General features: G+C 40.2%; 1 protein-coding gene across 5 annotated transcripts in view; it reads left to right on the forward strand.

The window, feature by feature from the left end:
- Positions 1-19830, forward strand: part of LOC122876107 (trichohyalin-like) — a 45535-nt gene that overhangs the window by 17861 nt on the left and 7844 nt on the right. For all 5 annotated transcript variants that reach the window (XM_044196024.1, XM_044196028.1, XM_044196026.1 and 2 more), the window contains exon 10: positions 19663-19759. In XM_044196024.1, coding sequence (XP_044051959.1) covers positions 19663-19759 — 97 coding nt within the window. The remainder of the gene's footprint in view (positions 1-19662; positions 19760-19830) is intronic.

Genomic DNA, 19830 nt, shown 5'->3' on the forward strand with positions numbered 1-19830 from the left:
ATTTAAACATATGTACTGGTTGGAGAGTGATTAGTTAGTTAGATAAGCTTCATTTATTCAGGAAATCTCATTGAGGTCAAGATCTCTTTTACAAGAGAAGCCTGAGAACAAATTACATTGTGTATACACAAGATCACAATAATGCAATTCATTCACACAAAGCAATTATCTCTCTCTGTCTTTCTCACTCACACACACACACACACACACATTCCTATATTACCAACAGTGGACTATCATTCTGCACTGACCAAGTGTGGACCTCTGTTTCTGGTCATTTTGAAAAAACAAAAATAGAATAGAAAATGTACTTTTAAGGTCTTTCCCCATGATATTACTGCAAATCTGCTTTATAATATTTTTTAAGAAATTGCCAAGAGGGGACTTACATCCTTGAATGATGTCTACCTATCAAAGAGGGGACCACCATATACTGCAGTGGAACTTTCTAATGTTTTACCTGCAGAAGTAACTTGGCTGCATGCACTAATATCAAGGACTGCAGTATTTGCAACAAAATTTACTTTATCTAGGCTTCAATTCAATTATTATTATTCTGTACAATATAATATATATAATAGTTACACTAGGGCACACATTTTAATTTTCTCTAATGGGAATCCATATTCTTCTGTGTTTGTTGGTCATTTTTATGACCTGTGTGGAATGGTGAAGTATGCATTTCTTTTCATTTCCAATTAATCAGACTTTTACTAGACCTTTTTGAAATGGTTCTGTGGTTCAGTCCCCAAAAATTCCCTTGACAAGTTTTCACAAGCACAGGATTTCAATCAATTTTACAATGTACTTGTGACCTCAATCTATATTTATAGGAATGCATTTTATTTGTTGATTCGCATTACAGAAAAAAGGTCCACACTTGTATTGTATGGAATGACAGGGGTCCACTGTTGGCTGGTACATAAAGACACAAGTTCCCTCTTAGATAGCATGGATCGACATTCACACTCCAGCATGGATGAATTAAAAAGGAAATACGCAAAATGGATAATTCTTAATAGAAAATGATTATCTAAACTAAATATAATATAAGCTGTAGTGTTGTTATATTTAGTAAAGTGGCACCCGCAATGTTGTCATTTTAGTTTTTTGGAAATGTGGAGTGTATTGTGAAAACACAATTACAGTCTATCATGATATATGTAAGTAAAGCAACAAAAATACTTGAGGACCTATTTCAGATATTGACATTAAGGTATTGCCAGAGAACAACAACTTAACATGGTATGGGAAATTATTGGAGGTACTGGGCGTCATCAGTTTGTCTGAGACACAAGGGATATGTCAGCTAGAGAAAGGATTAACCTCACAAAGTCCACTGTTAAACTACTACAAAGCAAATTTGGGTAACACTTTATATTAAGGTACACATATTCACCATTAACTAGTTGCTTTTTAGCAAGCATATGAGTAGCATATTGTCTCTTGATTAGTCATTATAAAGCACTTATGCCTTATTCTGCATGACCCTATTCTACAACTACTAGGTTATTTTACTACTTATTGATAGTAAGTAAGTAAGGAAGTTGTTGTACATGAATTACTTGATGATCTTGATATGCTTTACTCAGTATGGGCCTTATAAGGTGGTAGTACCACAAGAATACTCATTCTTCCTTAATACACTTAATAAATATGATCTATTGTTATATAACAAAAGACAAAACTAAAATAGTGTACAAATAACACTCCACATAAAATGTTGGCATTTGGAAACAGTGCCCATCCACTCTGACGGCGCTTGAGCACCAAGCACCATCGATGTAAACAGAGTCCGCCTCCCCTCATCCCGCCGGAGGCTTGCGCTCCTTCAGTTCAGAACATGGTCTGCCCGTTGAGTGCTTGATCTGGGATGTTGGTGGAGCAGGTCTCTGTAAAGATGTGGGCACAACAGTCTCTGATTCCCATGCTTGGCCAGCCTGAGTCACATTTCGTCCAGACCAGACATTAGCCAGGAGCAGCCTTTAGTCCAAACTGGGACAGCATGGCTCCTAACCCGGCTGTCTTTCCTCTCCTCCCGGGACGATCACACAGCCGGGGAAAAAAAACACAAGTTAAAACAAAAATGTAGCAAGTTTTGAAGGCGTTACCAGCCGCTGCATCTACATGTGCCGATGTTGCCATAGCAAACCTGAGACTTGGATGTAATTCAGTGGACTTGCTGGCGTGGAAACCATCACAGAAACTGACTACTTGGAGTGCTTTTTCATGACATCAGGAAGAAAATATCATAATAATATTCATAATAGTAGCCTGCGTGTGAAATGTAGTTGCAGATATTGCAGATAGCAAGTTGATATTTACACTACCAGTCAAAAATTTCAACACACTGAATGTACTGTTTTTCATTCTCTTAAAGCCATTTTGATCTAGTCTAGTCTTCTGCATAAATGCTTGAAATGTGTTTTTTAGACAAATATATATAGTGAAGTTGATCCTATGTATGAATTTCTTTCTAAAGCCTTTGCCTTTCCATCATGCCCTGAAAGTTTCCTTCAAAACGACCGCTAGGGGGCGCTACAATGGCAAAAAATGTGCATATCATAACACAAATCAGACTATGAATCAGAAATTGTTTGTTTGAAAATGCAAAAAAGGAGAGATTTCACTGCTTTTGTCACATCTAGGCCACTTTTGACCAGGTCCAGATCAAAAGCTTTAAACTTCAGTGTAAACACTGTACTGTGTTGGCTTGAACCCCGGAATTGTTGCTTGCGGCTATATTTGATATTTGATATATCTGATCTTGCTTTGTTAACCACTTTGGGGCTAAACAAATATAAGTAGTTATTATTGTTATTATTATATTGCTGTTTTTCAGATTATGCAAATTAGAAAAAATACAAAATGGCTTTATGGTCCAAGAGGCTGTTTTGTCGAGAACACAGAGCTGCATATGTGGCTCAAGTTTCAAGTCAATCGGACTCATGGTGTGAGGGCTGCTGCCTTTCAAAATGTGTGTTTTTGGCCTTTAATTATAGCACCACCATCAGGCCGATTGAGGTAATATTTCTTGTGATGCATTTGCATATCATTTCCAGTTATTAGGCCACGTTTCATCTTACTAGCTCATTCTAGCGCATGGCAATTTGAGATGTGGCAGAAGACAACTAATAATAAACCAGCACAAACTCAATAGGGTTCTATCCTGTGGGGTTTGAACCCTTATTACAAGCAGATACATGCCTTTTACAAGAAACTCCTACATCCAAATCTGACGAATCATAAAGTAAGAACACCATAATTTAAACAAAATTCCGCCCATTTCAACTCCAGGCAAAGAGGGGTAGCCATTTTAATACACAAAAGCATCTAATTTATTCATAATAACACCATCACAAATTCTGAAGTAAGATTTATCATAATAAATATCACAATACACAACAGCCCAATCACTATGTATCAATGGCCCAAATAATGATGACTCATCTTTTTTCCACACCTTTTTCACCTATCTCTCCAATCTGTCTGACTCCCCATTAATAATCAGAGGATATTTCGATACAGTCATGCACCGATCATTAGACATATGACTAACAATTCAAACAGTACACATAACTGCCAATCCACAGAAACAATTAAACCGTTCAGTGATTTTGGTCTTGGCGATGGTTGGTGATTAAAACACACGACCGCTAGAGAATTTTCATTCTTTTAACCGGTTCATGACTCCTACTCTCGCATTGACTTCTTTTTAACCAGTAACTCAATTATTTCCAGAATCTCAGACATACTAATGCACACCATTACCATTAGTGATCATGCTCCCATGTCCTCTCCTGGAATATCAACCATTCTCGCAAACCATCCAACAGATGGCGATATAATACATCCTTACTTGATAAACCCGACTTTGATAATTATATTAAAAGAGTGGGCATACTTCCTTGAAATTAATGATTCACCCGAAATAGCACCATCACTACTTTGGTAAAAAGGGAATGCGGTATTAAGACGCAAAATCATTATCGTATTCCAACCACAAGAAAAGAAAGACAACAAACAGGAAATGTACTTAGATCAAAAGATTAAAGAACTAGAGAACATCAACGTTTTTTCTCCGATTTAGAGACCCGCACCCGAATGGACATTTCACTACACCTCTACCAGTCCCTGTAGGCTATATTGCTTTTTAAATTATGCCGAGCAGCTCGAGCTGTCTTTTTGTTCTTTTTGTTTTCTCAGCCCTAATAGCTGGGATATGGCAGCCCAAACACCACCTCTCACTTAGTCAATCTCAACTTCAACTCACTTTTCAAAACAGTAGAGGACAACATTCAATGTTGGATGAATCTACCAATATCCTTCATAGGCAGAATTGTTACAATCAAAAAGACCATATAACCCATGACAAACTACCTATTCTCAATGATCCCCATCCAGCCCCCACCCTCCTGGTTTAAATCCCTAGACTCCATCATTTGAAAATTCTATTGGAAAACCAAGATGTCTTGAATCAAACTATCCACTTTACAAAATTCTAAAACCCAAGGAGGTCTGGAAGCACCACCAAACCTAACTTTCTCCATTACTACATTGCCACCAACTCCAATACATTCACAAATCCACCAATCCCAATCAATCTGACAACTCCTGGACAGATATAGAACAAACATTATGTAGAGAAATCCACATTTCAGACTTACCACTCTGCTTACTAGGAAACACATTAAACATCAACCTAAACAACACATCCAGTAGAATACTCTCCATAGCCCTAATCATCTCCAAGAAAACTATCTTCATGAACTTGAAATCAAGGAACACAATCAATATTACACTTTGGAAAAATCTACTAATCAAATATATATCAATGGAAAAATTATCTGCCTCCATTAAAAAACAAATGCTGATTTTGACATAATCTGGAATCCCTTCATCAATACCCTAAATTCTCAATTTCTGCACCAATTGTATTTATCACACCTCTTCTTGCCTGTTCACCATCCATAATAAACATATACACCGTCATTCACACACACATATCTGCCATTACACATACACCATGGTCCCTACAAATGTTTGACTTGACATACACTTGCACACACACAGGCATCACACACATACACCAAACAAACATACACACATTCAGACCCTCTTCTCTTCTCTTCTCACCCTCTTTCCCTCTAATCTGCTCCTGCGAACTGTCATTATTATTTTATCATTATGTTTACTTATTAATTACTTATATATCACATTCCTACACAGGAATCCTACACAGTACAAAGTCTTGTAAAATTCCACCCTGCTCTTTTTTCTTGTAATGTTATCATTATTACTATTGATTACTATTATTATTGTTATTACTATTATCATTATTGTTATTGTTGTTATTGAAAGCTGTGGAAGTGATGCCAATAATAGTTAAAAATTTCAAAAGCACGTACACCTGCTAGACACCCTCACTCCCTGTCACACACGAATACAACACACTAATTTCTGATATCTTCACTTCAATGAAGAAAGGATGAAACATGATCTACCCAAATTGAGATTATTTGTAAAGATGGTTTATTAACACAAATATGATATCAGAAGTTGTTGGCACAGCACGTATACATGGATACAGTCATACCAAACATAACTACTTTGTCCCTGTATATACAGTATATGGTTTCAAGATGTCACATAACACGCCATGTGAGATATCATATGGAGGACACACTGACTGGGATTGGGAATTGCAATTATTTTCCTTGAACGAGTAATTCCCAGTAAGCATGGGTCATAAGCTTGCATTGATTAAGTCCCTGCCCTTTGTACACACCGCCCATCGCTTCTACTGTTTGGATGGCCAATTCAGTGGAATGGGAGAGGAGGAGAGAGGCGAGATGTGCATCATGGGAAGTCTCCCGGCAGTCTAGGCCTATAATTCAATTCAATTAAATTTTATTTATATAGCGCCAATTCATAACAGAAGTTATCTGTCGTATGATGTGTAGTGGTATGTGGACCCAAATGCAGATGACCAGGAAGCGGTATGAAGTGAAGTGGCCGGATGGCTACAATGTTTATTGTTGGTGATGGTTTACAGGCAGGTACAGGCAGACAGACCAGTAGGTAGACAGTTCAACAAACAGGCAAACGGCAGATAGGTTACCGGCTGGCAGTGGTGGAAGCAGGGAAGTGAGTCCAAGGTGGCAAAATAATGTTTATACATGCTTTACAATTTATTTATTTATTAATCATTTAACAAGGTATTATAATCATCAGTGGCAACTTTATAATAGCCATCCAAATAATGTTTGTAAATGGTTTAAAAACTAATAATTAACCATTAACAAAGTGTTACAAAGAGCTGGTCCATCTACCTATGTAATGTTTATAGATGTTTTACAAACAATTTATTAAAGGTTTACAAATTATTTGGTAATCATTAATGATCAAATGTTATGTATGCAACAATAAACTGTCAATAGTTTACTAATGTAATCAGAATGTAATTGTTGTCTCTTATCAGCTATGATACAATATATAATTTATAAACAAATTATTTTATATTACACAAAATAATGATAAAATAGCAAATATTACCATTACTAATAATTAGTTAACATTATTAATTATCATTTCATTTTTTGTTAACAGTAAAATATACAAGTACAGTTATTTAAAATAATTATTAACTAAAGTTTAATTAACTATAAATTTATTATTTATTAATGATGGTTATTATAAAATGTTACCTAATGTCTCTTCAACAGGGAACAAGTAAAGGGCCAGAAATAACACAACACTTACTAGAGTCCAGGACAGTGTTGATCAGAGACATTTTGATTTGATCTGATTTCACTTTATTATCAGATTATTCTTAATGAAATTTGCGTCGCAAGATGTACACAATTTCACATGTCTGCAGTGCAATCAGTGTTATCCAGTTTTAGTTTTTCTGGTTGTTGCAGTGAAATGTCATTTGATCGGCTGTACCTGGGGCAATTGGCTGTGATTTGATTTGGCTGTACCTGGGGTGTAGCAGCCTCCGGGCTTAGGCCTGCTCCGTGTGGGTCTCGGAGGCTGTACAACAGGTGGCAAAACAGGCGAATAGTTTCACTGGGTCCTCTAGGGGGATTGTTTCCTGGCTGCAACCACTACAGAGTCCTCACTGATGACTGCAGACTGGTGTTTGGTTTTCACAGCAGGAGATTCTGGATCAGACAAGCCAGCCACAACATGCCCCACTTCATATCTGGTGGGAACAGCCTCAAGGTTCGATGGAGCTATAGGGAAGACCCCAGCAGGTGGAGAGGTAGGGCAGGCTAGGATGTCATTCTTAAGCAGTGCAAAGTGGTTCACAGCTGTAGTGCACAGGGTGGTCGCCAGACAGCTAATTTAGGAGTCTAGGAGTAGAAGAGGGGAAAGCGGGATTGCACTAAATTTAAGTAAATTGTTTATTAACATTTTAAGCATTTTTCTGTTATTGCTACACATTTACTTAAAAAATGTAGTTTGGTGATTTTTAAAAATATATTATTAACAAGAAGTGGCAGCGGAGTGACTTTGTACCAGAAACAGATGTGGTTCTGACATGTCTATTATCTAAGACACCTTTTCCACCAAAATACTAACAACTGACTTTGCGCTGCCTCATTTGAATAAACCTCCCACCTGTTCCTCTCTTCGCCCCTGTGTACCGAATGCTCTGCACTGGACACCAAATTACCACATAGACGGACAAAGCCAATTTTAAGCTCAGGATAATACAAAACTGTTGAAGCACTACTTGCACTGGTTTTTGCACTGCCACTAAAATAGGGTCATAAAAGTGGTTGCTGCTATGGTTTTTACAATTCATAGGATAATTTCTTTATTTGAATAACACGTTAATGTAACAATGTTATATTCTACAATCATGTTAAAGTATTGTTGCAATCAAGCGGAGAAACAATATGGCTTAAAGTGCTACAAACTGCTGCCAATATCATAGTATGACAGTGTAGTCCCTCATTCGTCCAAGAGTGTTCTATTGTAGAAAAGGTTTCAGTTGTAGTCATCTGGACACTGTTTTCAGAATCAAGATGTTTCGGCTCCCATCCGGAAGTCATTCTCAATTGTAAAAAATGGACGGGGAACTCAGAAATTTAAGCTACTCTGTGATTACTTAAGCCCTGCCCTCAGGAAGGAGTCTACCTGGGTATCTGTTGATTACTCTGCCTAATTTCACCTGAAACTGACCTAATTGTTTCCATGATGGCCCAGTAATCAGTAATCAGGCCCATTGTTTTCTGGCTGCATCTCCCTCATCACTGTTTAGTACCTGATTAGCATATGATTGGCGTGACCAAGGTGCTAATACACTGTGGTAAACGTTGGGCAGATTGACTCTCAGACCACCATTTCTGTTCAAAGAGGGGTTTTCTTTTGTCACAAAAATGGCTTCTTTGACATTGCGTTCAACTCTTCTCTCTACTTAGAATCTTCACCTCACTGTCTTCAAATGTGTGGTTTGTAGCTTTTAGATGCAAATGCACGGCGCTCTGCAATCCTGAGTTAGCGTGTCGTCTGTGCTGATAGTCTTTTGTGAAGTGGCTGTTTAGTCTCACCTATGTACCGTTCTTTGCAGTTTTCCTCACTGCATTGAATAGAGTAAACTACATTGCTCTGTTTTTGTGTGGGCATCTTGTCCTTAGGATGAACGAGTTTCTGTCTTAAAGTGTTGCCTGGTTTAAAGAAAACAGGAACATCGTGCTGTATAAAGATCCTTTGTAGTTTTTCAGACAGTCCAGATACATAAGGAATGGAGACACCGTTCCTTCTTTGTTCTGTTTCCCTTTTGTCCTGTTTTTTGGCTCTTTTAACTTTGTTGATAGCCCAAGTAGGATAACCAGTGAAATCAATAGTATCAAAATTATAAAAAATTATTTACAAACTTACCATCTGTAAAATCTAATCTTTCAGGAGAAAAAGACACGTCCTTCTCTGTTGTCTGTCCAGTGCAGAGTGAGGTGTGAATGAATTGGAAGAATGTGGGAGGGTAGGCGGGTTTGTGTGAACCAATGGGAGCGCAGCAGGCAGGGTTAGGGTTAGCCAATGGGAAAATAGGTTAGGAGGAGCTTGTGTGAAACGAAAAAAATAAATAAAAGCAGAAGATTTCTGGTCTGAAACATCAAACGAGATGAATCAGTTGAAGATGATCAGCCAGACGCCTGTGACAAGTTATCAAAATGCAACACTGGGGGGCGTACCCAGGAAACAGGTGTTGTATTTGATTTGGATCCAGAAGCCCCCCCCAGCGTGCTTCAGGAGGAATGGCTTTTAGAAGATGGAGATGTGTGGGGATACGCGTTCAACTATGAAGTCATCAAGCTTTGTTTTAACCAGCTAGAGAAAGGAGAAACATTCGGCCCCCTCACTCCAAAAGCAACGCTTACATCAATGGACTGGTCTGTGCTGAATCTGCTGGTTTCAAACAACCTCAGTGCAACCCTCAGAGCAAATGAAGAAAAGGAACATGCGAGAAAAGACAAACAGACGCAAACGCTTGTGTGGGTTAAACAGGAATTTCCACCAGTGCTTGCCCCGAAAACAATTGTAACCTGCAGCATTTGGGAGACGAAAAGCTCGGGTTCTGGCAGATGGTTCTACTGTTCGATCCATCAGGTGGTTGAAGGAGATGAACACTCGGACAAATTCGTCTTGGAATATTTCACTACCGAATGCGGAGTGTTCCAGACGTCATTACGGCTGCCCATCAAGGTGTGGATGAAAATGATGATTGAAAAAGCAGAAAAACTGAAGGATCTCTTCCTAAGGAGTCAGTCTTTTTTATCATCAGAATGTCTCTCGATGTCTGTGTACAGAAGACACCACCCCCAACTCCTCCTCCTCCTCCGACTCCGCCCTGTAATTCATTCAGCTTAAAACGGGTCCCCCGGCAACGTCACACTCACACACACTCTGAGAAAAAGCATGTCTCTTCCTCTTCTACCACAACCAGAAAGCACAGAATCGTCTCCTACTCTGAGAAAAGCCATGTCTCTCCCTTGTATCCCACAACCCAGGATCCCGGATGCAGCAGCGCCGCAGGAGCTTGATACGGTTCCTGAAGCAGCAGCACCACCGCACATCGGGAGCCCTACCCTCGATACGACACCCCCAACTTCATCGCCGGGGACCCCTTACTGGATTCTACCTCCTCCTACACCATCTCCCCCCCTCGACTGGCCCTCTTTTTCTTTCTTTCGCCTCACAACCCCCTCTCCCAAGAAAGAGGATTAACCCGACGGGGTGCTCTCTGACCTATTTTTGAACATGGTGAGAGCCGTGGTGGTTCACCTCTTGAGCAAGGTTCTGACCGCATGCACATCTGAAATCTGTAACGGCTGTCAAATTGATCACCTGAGTCAGCTACAACACGAATGTCTGTTTGAGATGCCAGATTATTTCTTCCAACGGCAATACAATGAGTTGACGAAACTGCTTTGGACAGATCATTTTATCAGAGCCATTCAACGGGCGCTTCAGGCACGCCATATCCACGTGTCTGCATACAGAGTCCATGGTGCTTCCGAGGCCTTTCTTCATAACCTCAAAATGACAAGACACATTGGAGAGAAAATGGAGATGTACGACGCGCTGATCCGTCAAGACGAGAAAAAGATTGAGCTGATGAACTATGTTGCAGACTTTTGGAAGAGAATTGAGTGATTTAAAAAAAAAAGGGGTAATTATTGCAGAAAATTTGTGACTTATATAGAGGAACGTGTAATCATTAATCGGTTAATATTTTAGATCAGGTGATTAAAAACCGTGAGTCACCCGTGTTCTGAATAACGATGTTTTTTTCTTTAGCGAGGAAGTCGCTAGACTAGAAAAGATTTTGTTCGAAATGTTGAAAATTGGGATCAGATAGTAAGCGACACATTGCTAGCAGTAAACAAATGCTCTGTGTCTGATACCTTTTGTAAAATCAAGAGATGAGTAAAGATTCTTGCATGAAAATGTCTCATCTGTTTACTCTTTCTACTTTATTTGTAGATGTTGTGAGTTACTGTGTACAAAACAACATGTATCCGAATACCTGGAATGAATTGAGAACCGTCCAGGTTACAGTTTGTCAGAAATAGTGTTTGTACCACAACCTCTAAATCAGTTCCAGGCAGACCTTTTGTGATATGCAGGCCTTGACGGAACACAATGATGGGTACAATTATTTACTAATGGTCATCAATGTATTTTCAAAACGGGCTTATGCCAGAGCCTTGAAGACAAAAACAGGGGTTGAGGTCTCTAAGGCCTTTGACTCTATTTTAAAAGAAAGCCGGAGGCAAAGAGTTCTTTAACAAGAGCTTTGAGGGGTTGATGAAGAAACGAGAATTAATCCTTTTGCAACTGCCAGTGAACTGAAAGCGTCTATTATTAAAAGATTTAACCGTATGCTGAAAACATGACTGTGGAGGAATTTCATGGCTACGAACAGCCATAGGTACGTGGACGTCTTACAGGAATTGCTTGCCAGCTACATAGGAGAAGGGTTCTAAGTTGTCCTACCCTCCAACGCCAGTCTCAATGTATTTAAAAATAACTCCAGCTACCACGTCAATTTAGCGCAGCATATTGATTTAGAAAGCCCGTGGGAGGTAGCTCTGACAGAGATTTCATACCCCCACACCTGGTATAACATTTCTATGGAGGAAGAAACCCAAAGATGAAGCATCAGAGAGCGAGTTGTTCACCCGTCAGAGGTTTAGGGGAGGTTATTATCACAACCTGGACCAGCTCAAGACAGAGCTGAATGCTTTTCTTAGAACAATTGACATTTTGATATTTATTTAGGGTTTAGCTCTCTTTTAGCAAAAGAGATTTGATTTTCAGGCAGGAGGTCAATATCATCTAGTTCATCCCCGTGGCTTACATGTTGGGGGTTAAGCCGGGAAAAGCTGAGGGATTTCAATGACCCCCCTCTCATCAGAGTTTTGCACATAATCCTGAACCACGTCTTTGACGCTGTCAAAGTTGACCCTTTCACAGCATTGGTGCATTTGCGAAATGCCTTTTAGGCGTAAAACAACCTTGTTGTTTCAAGTTTGGTAAGGATAACTTTTTGGACCCGCAGCCACAAATTCTTTGATGTTATCTCCCCCTAACTCGTCCGTCAAATCTCCCAGGTAATTATCCTGCTTGAGCCGCGTCTCTCCCTCTTTTGTGACATAGATGAGGCTGTCTGTATCGCAGTAAAGGACTATGTCTTGCAGCTGTTCCAAATAACTGTACATCAGACGCCCATAGGCTGTGGTGAAAGCGGCTATAAAAACGTTATCTTCCTTGTTTGGTGGTGGGATACAACGGTCTCTGTAAGACCACTGAACCAAAGCCACTTTGTCATTGATGAAGTACTTGACTTTATATTTTTCAGAAAACATGAGGTTAAAGAATTCTTCTGGGTCTGTGACTAATTTGGTTTGTGTTTGGTTGCATCTCTGCACGAACTTACCCCAAAAGGAGTTCAGAAATAATTTAGACACTTGCCTTTTAGCAGGGTTTGGTTTGATTTTATCAGCCTCCAGCAAAATCCCTTGGTTTGCATGATAGTCACTGATGTACTTTTCTCTGCTTTCGTGATCTACACCATCGGATGGGTAACCCGAAGCTTCCTGATTACCTTTCAGAAAAGTGTGCATATAGTCGACAAATATAGAATTGTTCCGTCTATCAAAGTGCCATACCTCAGTTATTTCAGATATCCGATAGCCCATCTTCAAAGCCTTGTTAAATTCAGATGTGACCCAGACACTGGTCAACGCCCTGTCATCACCGCAATGCCGACATGGACCCTCCTGCAAATTGCGTTTGGCGCATGCTCGACAAAGGGTAAACACAGGTTTAGCCCCCGTCGTTCTATAGGGCAGGACTGGAAAGTACAACTCTCTTGGCGGGTAGACCCTTGCCCTGATTAGCCCAAAGTAGCTTTGAGGTTCTTGGAAATCTTTCTAGATTATTTCAGGGTGTCCGAGAGGATAGGGGAAGTTGGTGTTACAGTAAGGATAGAGAGATGTCATATCAATATAAGAGATTGTCTCGTTCAACTCAGTGGTGTGTCTCAACTTAATAGCAGAGGTACGCCCTCCGTTCAAAGCTTCGCTGTGGAGCATTATATTGTTCCATTCATCATTTTGACAATAGAGGCGTGCCTCTTTCATGAAGTTGAATGTGCCGTGCCGCACCGTCTCGTACCAGCTGTAAAAGCCTGAGAGCTCCATGTTTAACCATCTAAAGTTCGTGTACACACTAAAAATGGAACATGAACGCTGTTCTCGGTGAAGTAGGTTTCAAAATCATAAAACACCACTTTTTCAGGGGGTAAAGTTTGGATGTAGCACTGATGAACCACTGTATCAGAGTCAGAGATCAATTTGTCGTGGCAAATTTCGCAGTCTGACACTTGTGTTGTTTACCATTACCGTTCATGGCACAGTAGTACAGCCTTGCACATTTGGTACATTTTTTGTACAAGGCACAAGCGTTGGCATATGTTTGACCTCTCGATCTCTCTGTAGGTTCTTTGTGTTTGGTCAAACAGAAAGGTGAGCGACACGTTCTGTTGCATTGGTCACACACAACAGGTTGACACGGTCTCTGTGTACAACCAGGGTCAAAGCATACGGTGCAACAAGCATCACAAGTATGGCCCAACACGCTGTTAAAACCTGTAAAGCAGTGTTCACAAACATAAGGCGAACCTAGAAAGGCTTTGAGATTTTTAACCGCATAGTAGTGATTTTGGAAGAGAAACAAAATCAGGGTTTTACTCAGTTTTGGAGTCTCTGTCAAGAATTTGCTACAATTTTACAGTCCAACGCCCCTTTCAAATTTTGGAAAGGCACTAAAGGATACAGCGGTCTGATCGTCTAACCCTACTTCATTTTGAATCTGTCTCTCGCGTTCGAGGGCTTCTCTATCGTTTATCAGGTTGTAACAGATGAGCCAGACAGATGGCAAAACATAGATTCTCTCTGTTCTGGATGATGTACAGAAAACGTCTTTTTTTTTAATGATTTCACAGTCGAGCATTCTCCCCAGAATTTTTTTCCATGGTAAGTCTAGCTGACCATCAGCCATAACGACCCAGTTGGACTGCACAACACAGAGTAAGAGCCTTTTGAAGTCGGCTAGGCTGGGTAGCTCATCATTCTGTAAGACGACACCGTAGTCCACTATTCCATCTGCGTTAAGCGGGTTTGGGAAGTTTAACAACTGTCTGATTTGATAATTTGCAAATCGACTTTGCCGCACAACTCTTGGTTGTGGTGAAATACGAGCACCTCCTTGCTGCACAGGAGGACTGGGTATGCTGAGATCGATATGGTTTGTGGGTGTCTGAGGGTCTGATAAAGTGGGGCTTTGTTCAAGTTGGACATTATTTATTCTGATTGTTTCGTCTAGTGATGATTCATTCTCTAACTGTTCAAGGTTAATGAGAGCTTGATTTAAAGCAAGGAGAGGATCTACTGGCTGTTCAGAGCTGTTAGATGTAGCGGCTATGTCGTTTTCATTCAAATCATTTTCAGTTAAATCGTTTTGAAAACCTGACTCATTTGGAAGATTTTATGCTACTGAGTCTGCTATACTCTCTAACAATTCAATAGCTACTAGTGTGTGTTGAGCCATGACCTAATAAAAATCAAACGCTATTAGAAATCTTAAATCAACATCATTGCAATTTATCCACATGATAAAAATCCCCGTCAGAAACAGTTTACAAATCACATTTACAAATTATGAGAGCCGCTTTTGGTAGAAATTACATCCTCAGAACTGGAACTGGTTCTCCTGTGGTTGTGACCCGGTGAAAATCCTGGATCTCTGTCCACTGGTTGAGTACTAGACCTCTCCACAGCCATCAGCGGTTGATTAGTGGCGGTTGTTCTTCAAAATATTGATGTAGTATCACATCCCCAGGATCTAATCCGGTCAACTGGACAGCCTCTAGAGAAATGTAATGTTTTGACTGCCTGAGGCAAGAACAATTGTGTCATCCTGTGGCTGTGAAGATGGCGATAGCCCTTCTTGGAAATATTGGTCCAAACCGCCCCACAGGTCTAGCAAGAGAAAAAGTTTTTGATAAATATTCTGTGTAAGTTTTAGGTAAAAAAAAATAGTAAAAAAAATAAATGTCGCAACTCACCGGGTAATACCACGTCCTCACAGATGCACAGATGAGGAGTCAGTATCAGATGAGGTCTCATATGTTGAGGTGTCAGTTTATGACTCTGAAAGATATAATTTATAATCACGATAGGAAATAAGTCTTTAAATATTTCTGTATTAAAAATACACAATGTAGACCTGTACTTACCAGACTCCTCTGCTTAAAGGTTCAGCCCTCCGTTTGGAGTCACAGCAAAGGATGAAAAATCTCCCTATGTTTTTGCCTAAAGGTTTAAATGCATGAAATATAGTTTAAGATTTTCGTAATTTACCGGTTGCTTGAGCCATTTCCCGTTGTCAGAAGTCTTCCTGCTCTCTGCGTCTCACTTTGATATCTGCCTACGTCATTAGGTACCCCTATCGTTATAGTGTTCCTGTGTGAAAACAAGGGTTGACCTCTTGACCTTCTCTGACTCCTGTGTGTGTGTGTGTGTGTGTATATTCGGTGCAGAGATTAGCCTCTGAGATTTTAACATTTCTTTTACTTATTTTTCTCATCATTTGTGATGTTCATTATACAGATCTCCCACATGGAGGTTCACACAGAAACTAAGTACATTTGACATCTGGCTCTGTGTTAAAGACAGTAATTGTAATTTCCCCTTATGATATTGTGAAACTTTAAAGTTTCAACACAAGAGTGAGTAAATGTCCCCAGATTCCAGAATTTACCCTTATTTTGTACAAAGTGTGTATTAAAGTGTTGTCCGGCTGACATGCATTCAGCATACCATGAAGCAATAAAAGAGACATTCCTCAGTCTGTTTTCACACAGTCTGCAACAAACAAGAGCAACAAACCCCATATGGTTTTATTTACCCTGTGTGAGGAGTTTCACCTGCCAATTTCAAACTGCCTTTACAGATGATTGAGCAGCAAGGGTGATGGTATTACGGGGGAAATCTGATACCCTCATTCCTCAGTCTGCCTTCACACAGTCTGCACAAGAGCTGTAAGAGATGCCACACGTTGACATTCATCAACGGATATCCGGACAAAACTTTAATCATTTATTTTTTAATTCACATTTTCACAAAATCATTGCCTCACGCAAGCTCCTCCTAATCTATTTTCCCATTGGCTAACCCTAACCCTGCCTGCTGTGCTCCCATTGGTTCACGCAAACTCTGCCTACCCTCCCACATTCTTCCATGATCAAGGGGGCGGGGTTTAATTAATGTTTAATCAAAGGTCACCATCCATCACCCATCGATTAAAAAGTGACAGAAAGTGTTGCATATCACTCTCTAGCATTAATATATTAAAGTTTCTGGCCCCAGTGTCTTCTTTTTTGGAAATATAAAACATGATTAGTACCTAAAAGTTCTATCGTAGAAAAGGTTTCAGTCGTAGTCATCTGGACACTGTTTTCAGAATCAAGACGTTTCGGCTCCCATCCGGAAGTCATTCTCAATTGTGAAAAAATTGGACGGGAACTGGAAATTTAAACTACTCTGAGTTACATAAGCCCTGCGCTCAGGAAGGAATCTGCCTGAGTATCTGTTAATAGCTAGTTTCACCTGAAACTGACCTAATAGTTTCAAGATGGCCCAGTAATCAGTAATCAGGCCTATTGTTCTCTGGCTGCATCTACTTCATCACTGCTAAGTGCCTGATTAGCATGTGATAGGCGTGCCCAAGGTGATAATACACTCTGATAGACTTTGGGCAGATTAAATCTCAGACCACCATTTCTGTTCAAAGAGGGGTTCTCTTTCTTCACAAAAATGGCTTCCTTGACGCCCCCGCTCAAACCAACTCTTCTCTCTACTAAGAATCTTCACCTCGCTGTCTTCAAATGTGTGGTTTGTAGCTTTTAAATGCAAATGCACGGCGCTCTGTAATCCTGAGTTAGCGTGTCGTCTGTGCTGATAAAGTCTTCTGTGAAGTGGCTGTTTGGTTTCGCCTATGTACCGTTCTTTGCAGTTTTCCTCACTGCACTGAATGGAGTAGACAACATTGCTCTGTTTCTGTGTGGGTAACCTGTCTTTAGGGTGAACGAGTTTCTGTCTTAAAGTGTTGCCTGGTTTAAAGAAGACAGGAACATCGTGCTGTCTAAAGATCCTTTGTAGTTTTTCAGACAGTCCAGACACATAAGGAATGGAGACACCGTTCCTTCTTGGTTCAGTTACACTTTTGTCCTGTTTTTGGCTCTTTTAACTTTGTTGATAGCCCAAGTAGGATAACCACAGGCTGAGAGTGCATTCTGGACATGCCTTTCCTCTTTCTTCTTACCCTCTGAGCCTGTGGGCACTTCTTTGGCTCTGTGCTGTAATGTCCGGATTACACCCAGCTTGTGCTGTAGTGGATGGTGTGAGTCAAAGAGCAGGTATTGATCCGTATGTGTTGGTTTCCTGTACACTTCTATCTGGAGCTTTCCGTCCTCTCCTCTGAGAGTAGAACAATCAAGAAAGGCCAAGCGGTTCTCTTTTGCATCCTCACGCGTGAACTTGATGTTGGGGTCCACCGTATTAATATGCTCTGAGAACGCTTCCAAGTCTTGTTTCTTGATTTTCACAAAGGTGTCATCCACGTAACGGTACCAATGACTTGGTGGTGTGCCCGGGAACGAGGATAATGCCTTCTTCTCAAACTGTTCCATGTACAGGTTGGCCACAATGGGAGAGACCGGAGAGCCCATAGCACAACCGTGAATCTGTCTGTAGAAGTGTCCCGGAATTGGAAGTAGGTTGTGTTGAGACAGATGTCTAATAGTTTACATATGTGTTCAGGTGTAAGCTTGGTCCTTTGCTGCAAGGTGGAGTCCTCCTGCAGTCTTCTCATCACCGCTGACACTGCTTCTGAGGTTGGGATGCAAGTGAACAAGGACACTACATCATAAGAAACCATAACGTCATCTGGGTCCAACTGGAGATGTTTCACTTTGTCCACAAATTTCTGTGTGTTTTCCACATGATGTACTGTGTTCCCCACCAACGGAGCCAAGATTGTAGTCAAATGTTTGGCTATGTTGTATGTGATGGAATCTGTGCTGCACACGATGGGTCTGAGTGGAACATTCTCTTTGTGAATTTTGGGAAGGCCATAGATGCATGGAATGGCTTCCCAGGGTATAGTCTGTAGTACAGAGGCCTGTCTATCACCTCCTCCTTCTCAAGCTTCTGTAGACAGTCTATAACCTTCTTCTTGTAGCCATTGGTTGGATCTCTTTTAAGTTTTTGATATGTGGTTGTGTCTTCAAGAAGGTTGTTGACCTTGGTTTCATAATCGGCTGTGTTCAGAATCACAGTGCAGCGACCCTTGTCTGCTGGTAGAATGTTTATGCTGTGGTCCTTCTGCAGTGCTGAGAGTGCCCTCCTCTCTTCGGATGTAATGTTGGAAGGAGGTGGTTTGGCACTCTTTAATGTTGCAGTGACACGTAGCCTCAGGTCTGCAGCCTCTGCTTCAGTCCTCTTGTTCTTCCTAATGGCTGTTTCGGTGGCTGTGATGTAGTCCACTGATTCCAACTGCATCTTGCAATTTTCATCAGTGGATGAAGGCTCAGTTGTTCATCACAAGACATAAGTATGGAACATCATGGGTCATCCCACCCAGATGCAAAATGGAGTGCTTCAGGCACTTGTTTGTGCCCACTGCCATCAGACTGTTCAACAGCAGTAGAGTCCAAAGACTGTTGGACTGATTTATATATTTTCTTATATATTACACTATATTTATTATTGATTATATATTATACTATATTATATTTAATATTCTGTGTTATATTGCTGTACTATACTGTATATTATACATATTCACTTCTATTTCCATTTTAGTTTTACATATTTATTTTTACTTTTCTTATCTGTACTTATTGCTGTCATTGTGCTCCTGCAACAACCGAATTTCCCCTCTGTGGATCAATAAAGGCTTATCTTATGTAGTCATTCTGCAATCCACTGACTCCTATGAGATGACTTGACCCCTTCCTAGTACCAGAGACCAAGAAGCATCCAAGTGGGACTCTCTCACAGGGAGTCAGCCCTTTCCAATAAGGTGGTCCTATGCCATGGACCACCTGTTATGACATGACAACTGAGCTTCAACAGCCTGATTAAAGTGAGGATCTTCCAAAGTTACTGTTAATGTAGTATAAAATTCCCTGTTCATATGGGCATGTGCATATTGTTTTATGACAGACACAAAAGTGAACCTATTTCTACATAACTTAAGTGAAGAAAATGGAAATAAAATAGTATTGCTGTAGAATAGATTAATACATTGAAATGGCAATTCACAACAGCTGAATCATAAAACATTTATGAGTAATTCTCATCAGTAAATACAATTAAGAGGAAAGCAGAAAATTCACTCCTGAAACCAAACAAGTTTATTATCTGTCATGACTGTTTTGGCAAGAAGGCATCTTATCAGAATAAAATTTTGGGTGGCTGATGTTTGCCACCTTCTCAAACAATCTGCTCTGTCTTGTCACATCATCAAATCCTTACATTATATAATGCTTGAAATTAACAAGTGATATCTAACATCTTTTAGAATCGAGGATATTGAAGCAGAAACCCCCAGAGAGGATCAAGTTTCTGTGCAACAGAAGACAGAACTGCATAAAGTCTCTGAATTGGTGCAGACTGAGGTGTGTATATGCAAATTCTCATTTGTCTATATGTACAGTACAGAAACTTGTTTGTGATTCAGTGTTTATTC

Source organism: Siniperca chuatsi, linkage group LG5, assembly GCF_020085105.1.
Source record: "Siniperca chuatsi isolate FFG_IHB_CAS linkage group LG5, ASM2008510v1, whole genome shotgun sequence".
Taxonomy (NCBI): Eukaryota; Metazoa; Chordata; class Actinopteri; order Centrarchiformes; family Sinipercidae; genus Siniperca; species Siniperca chuatsi.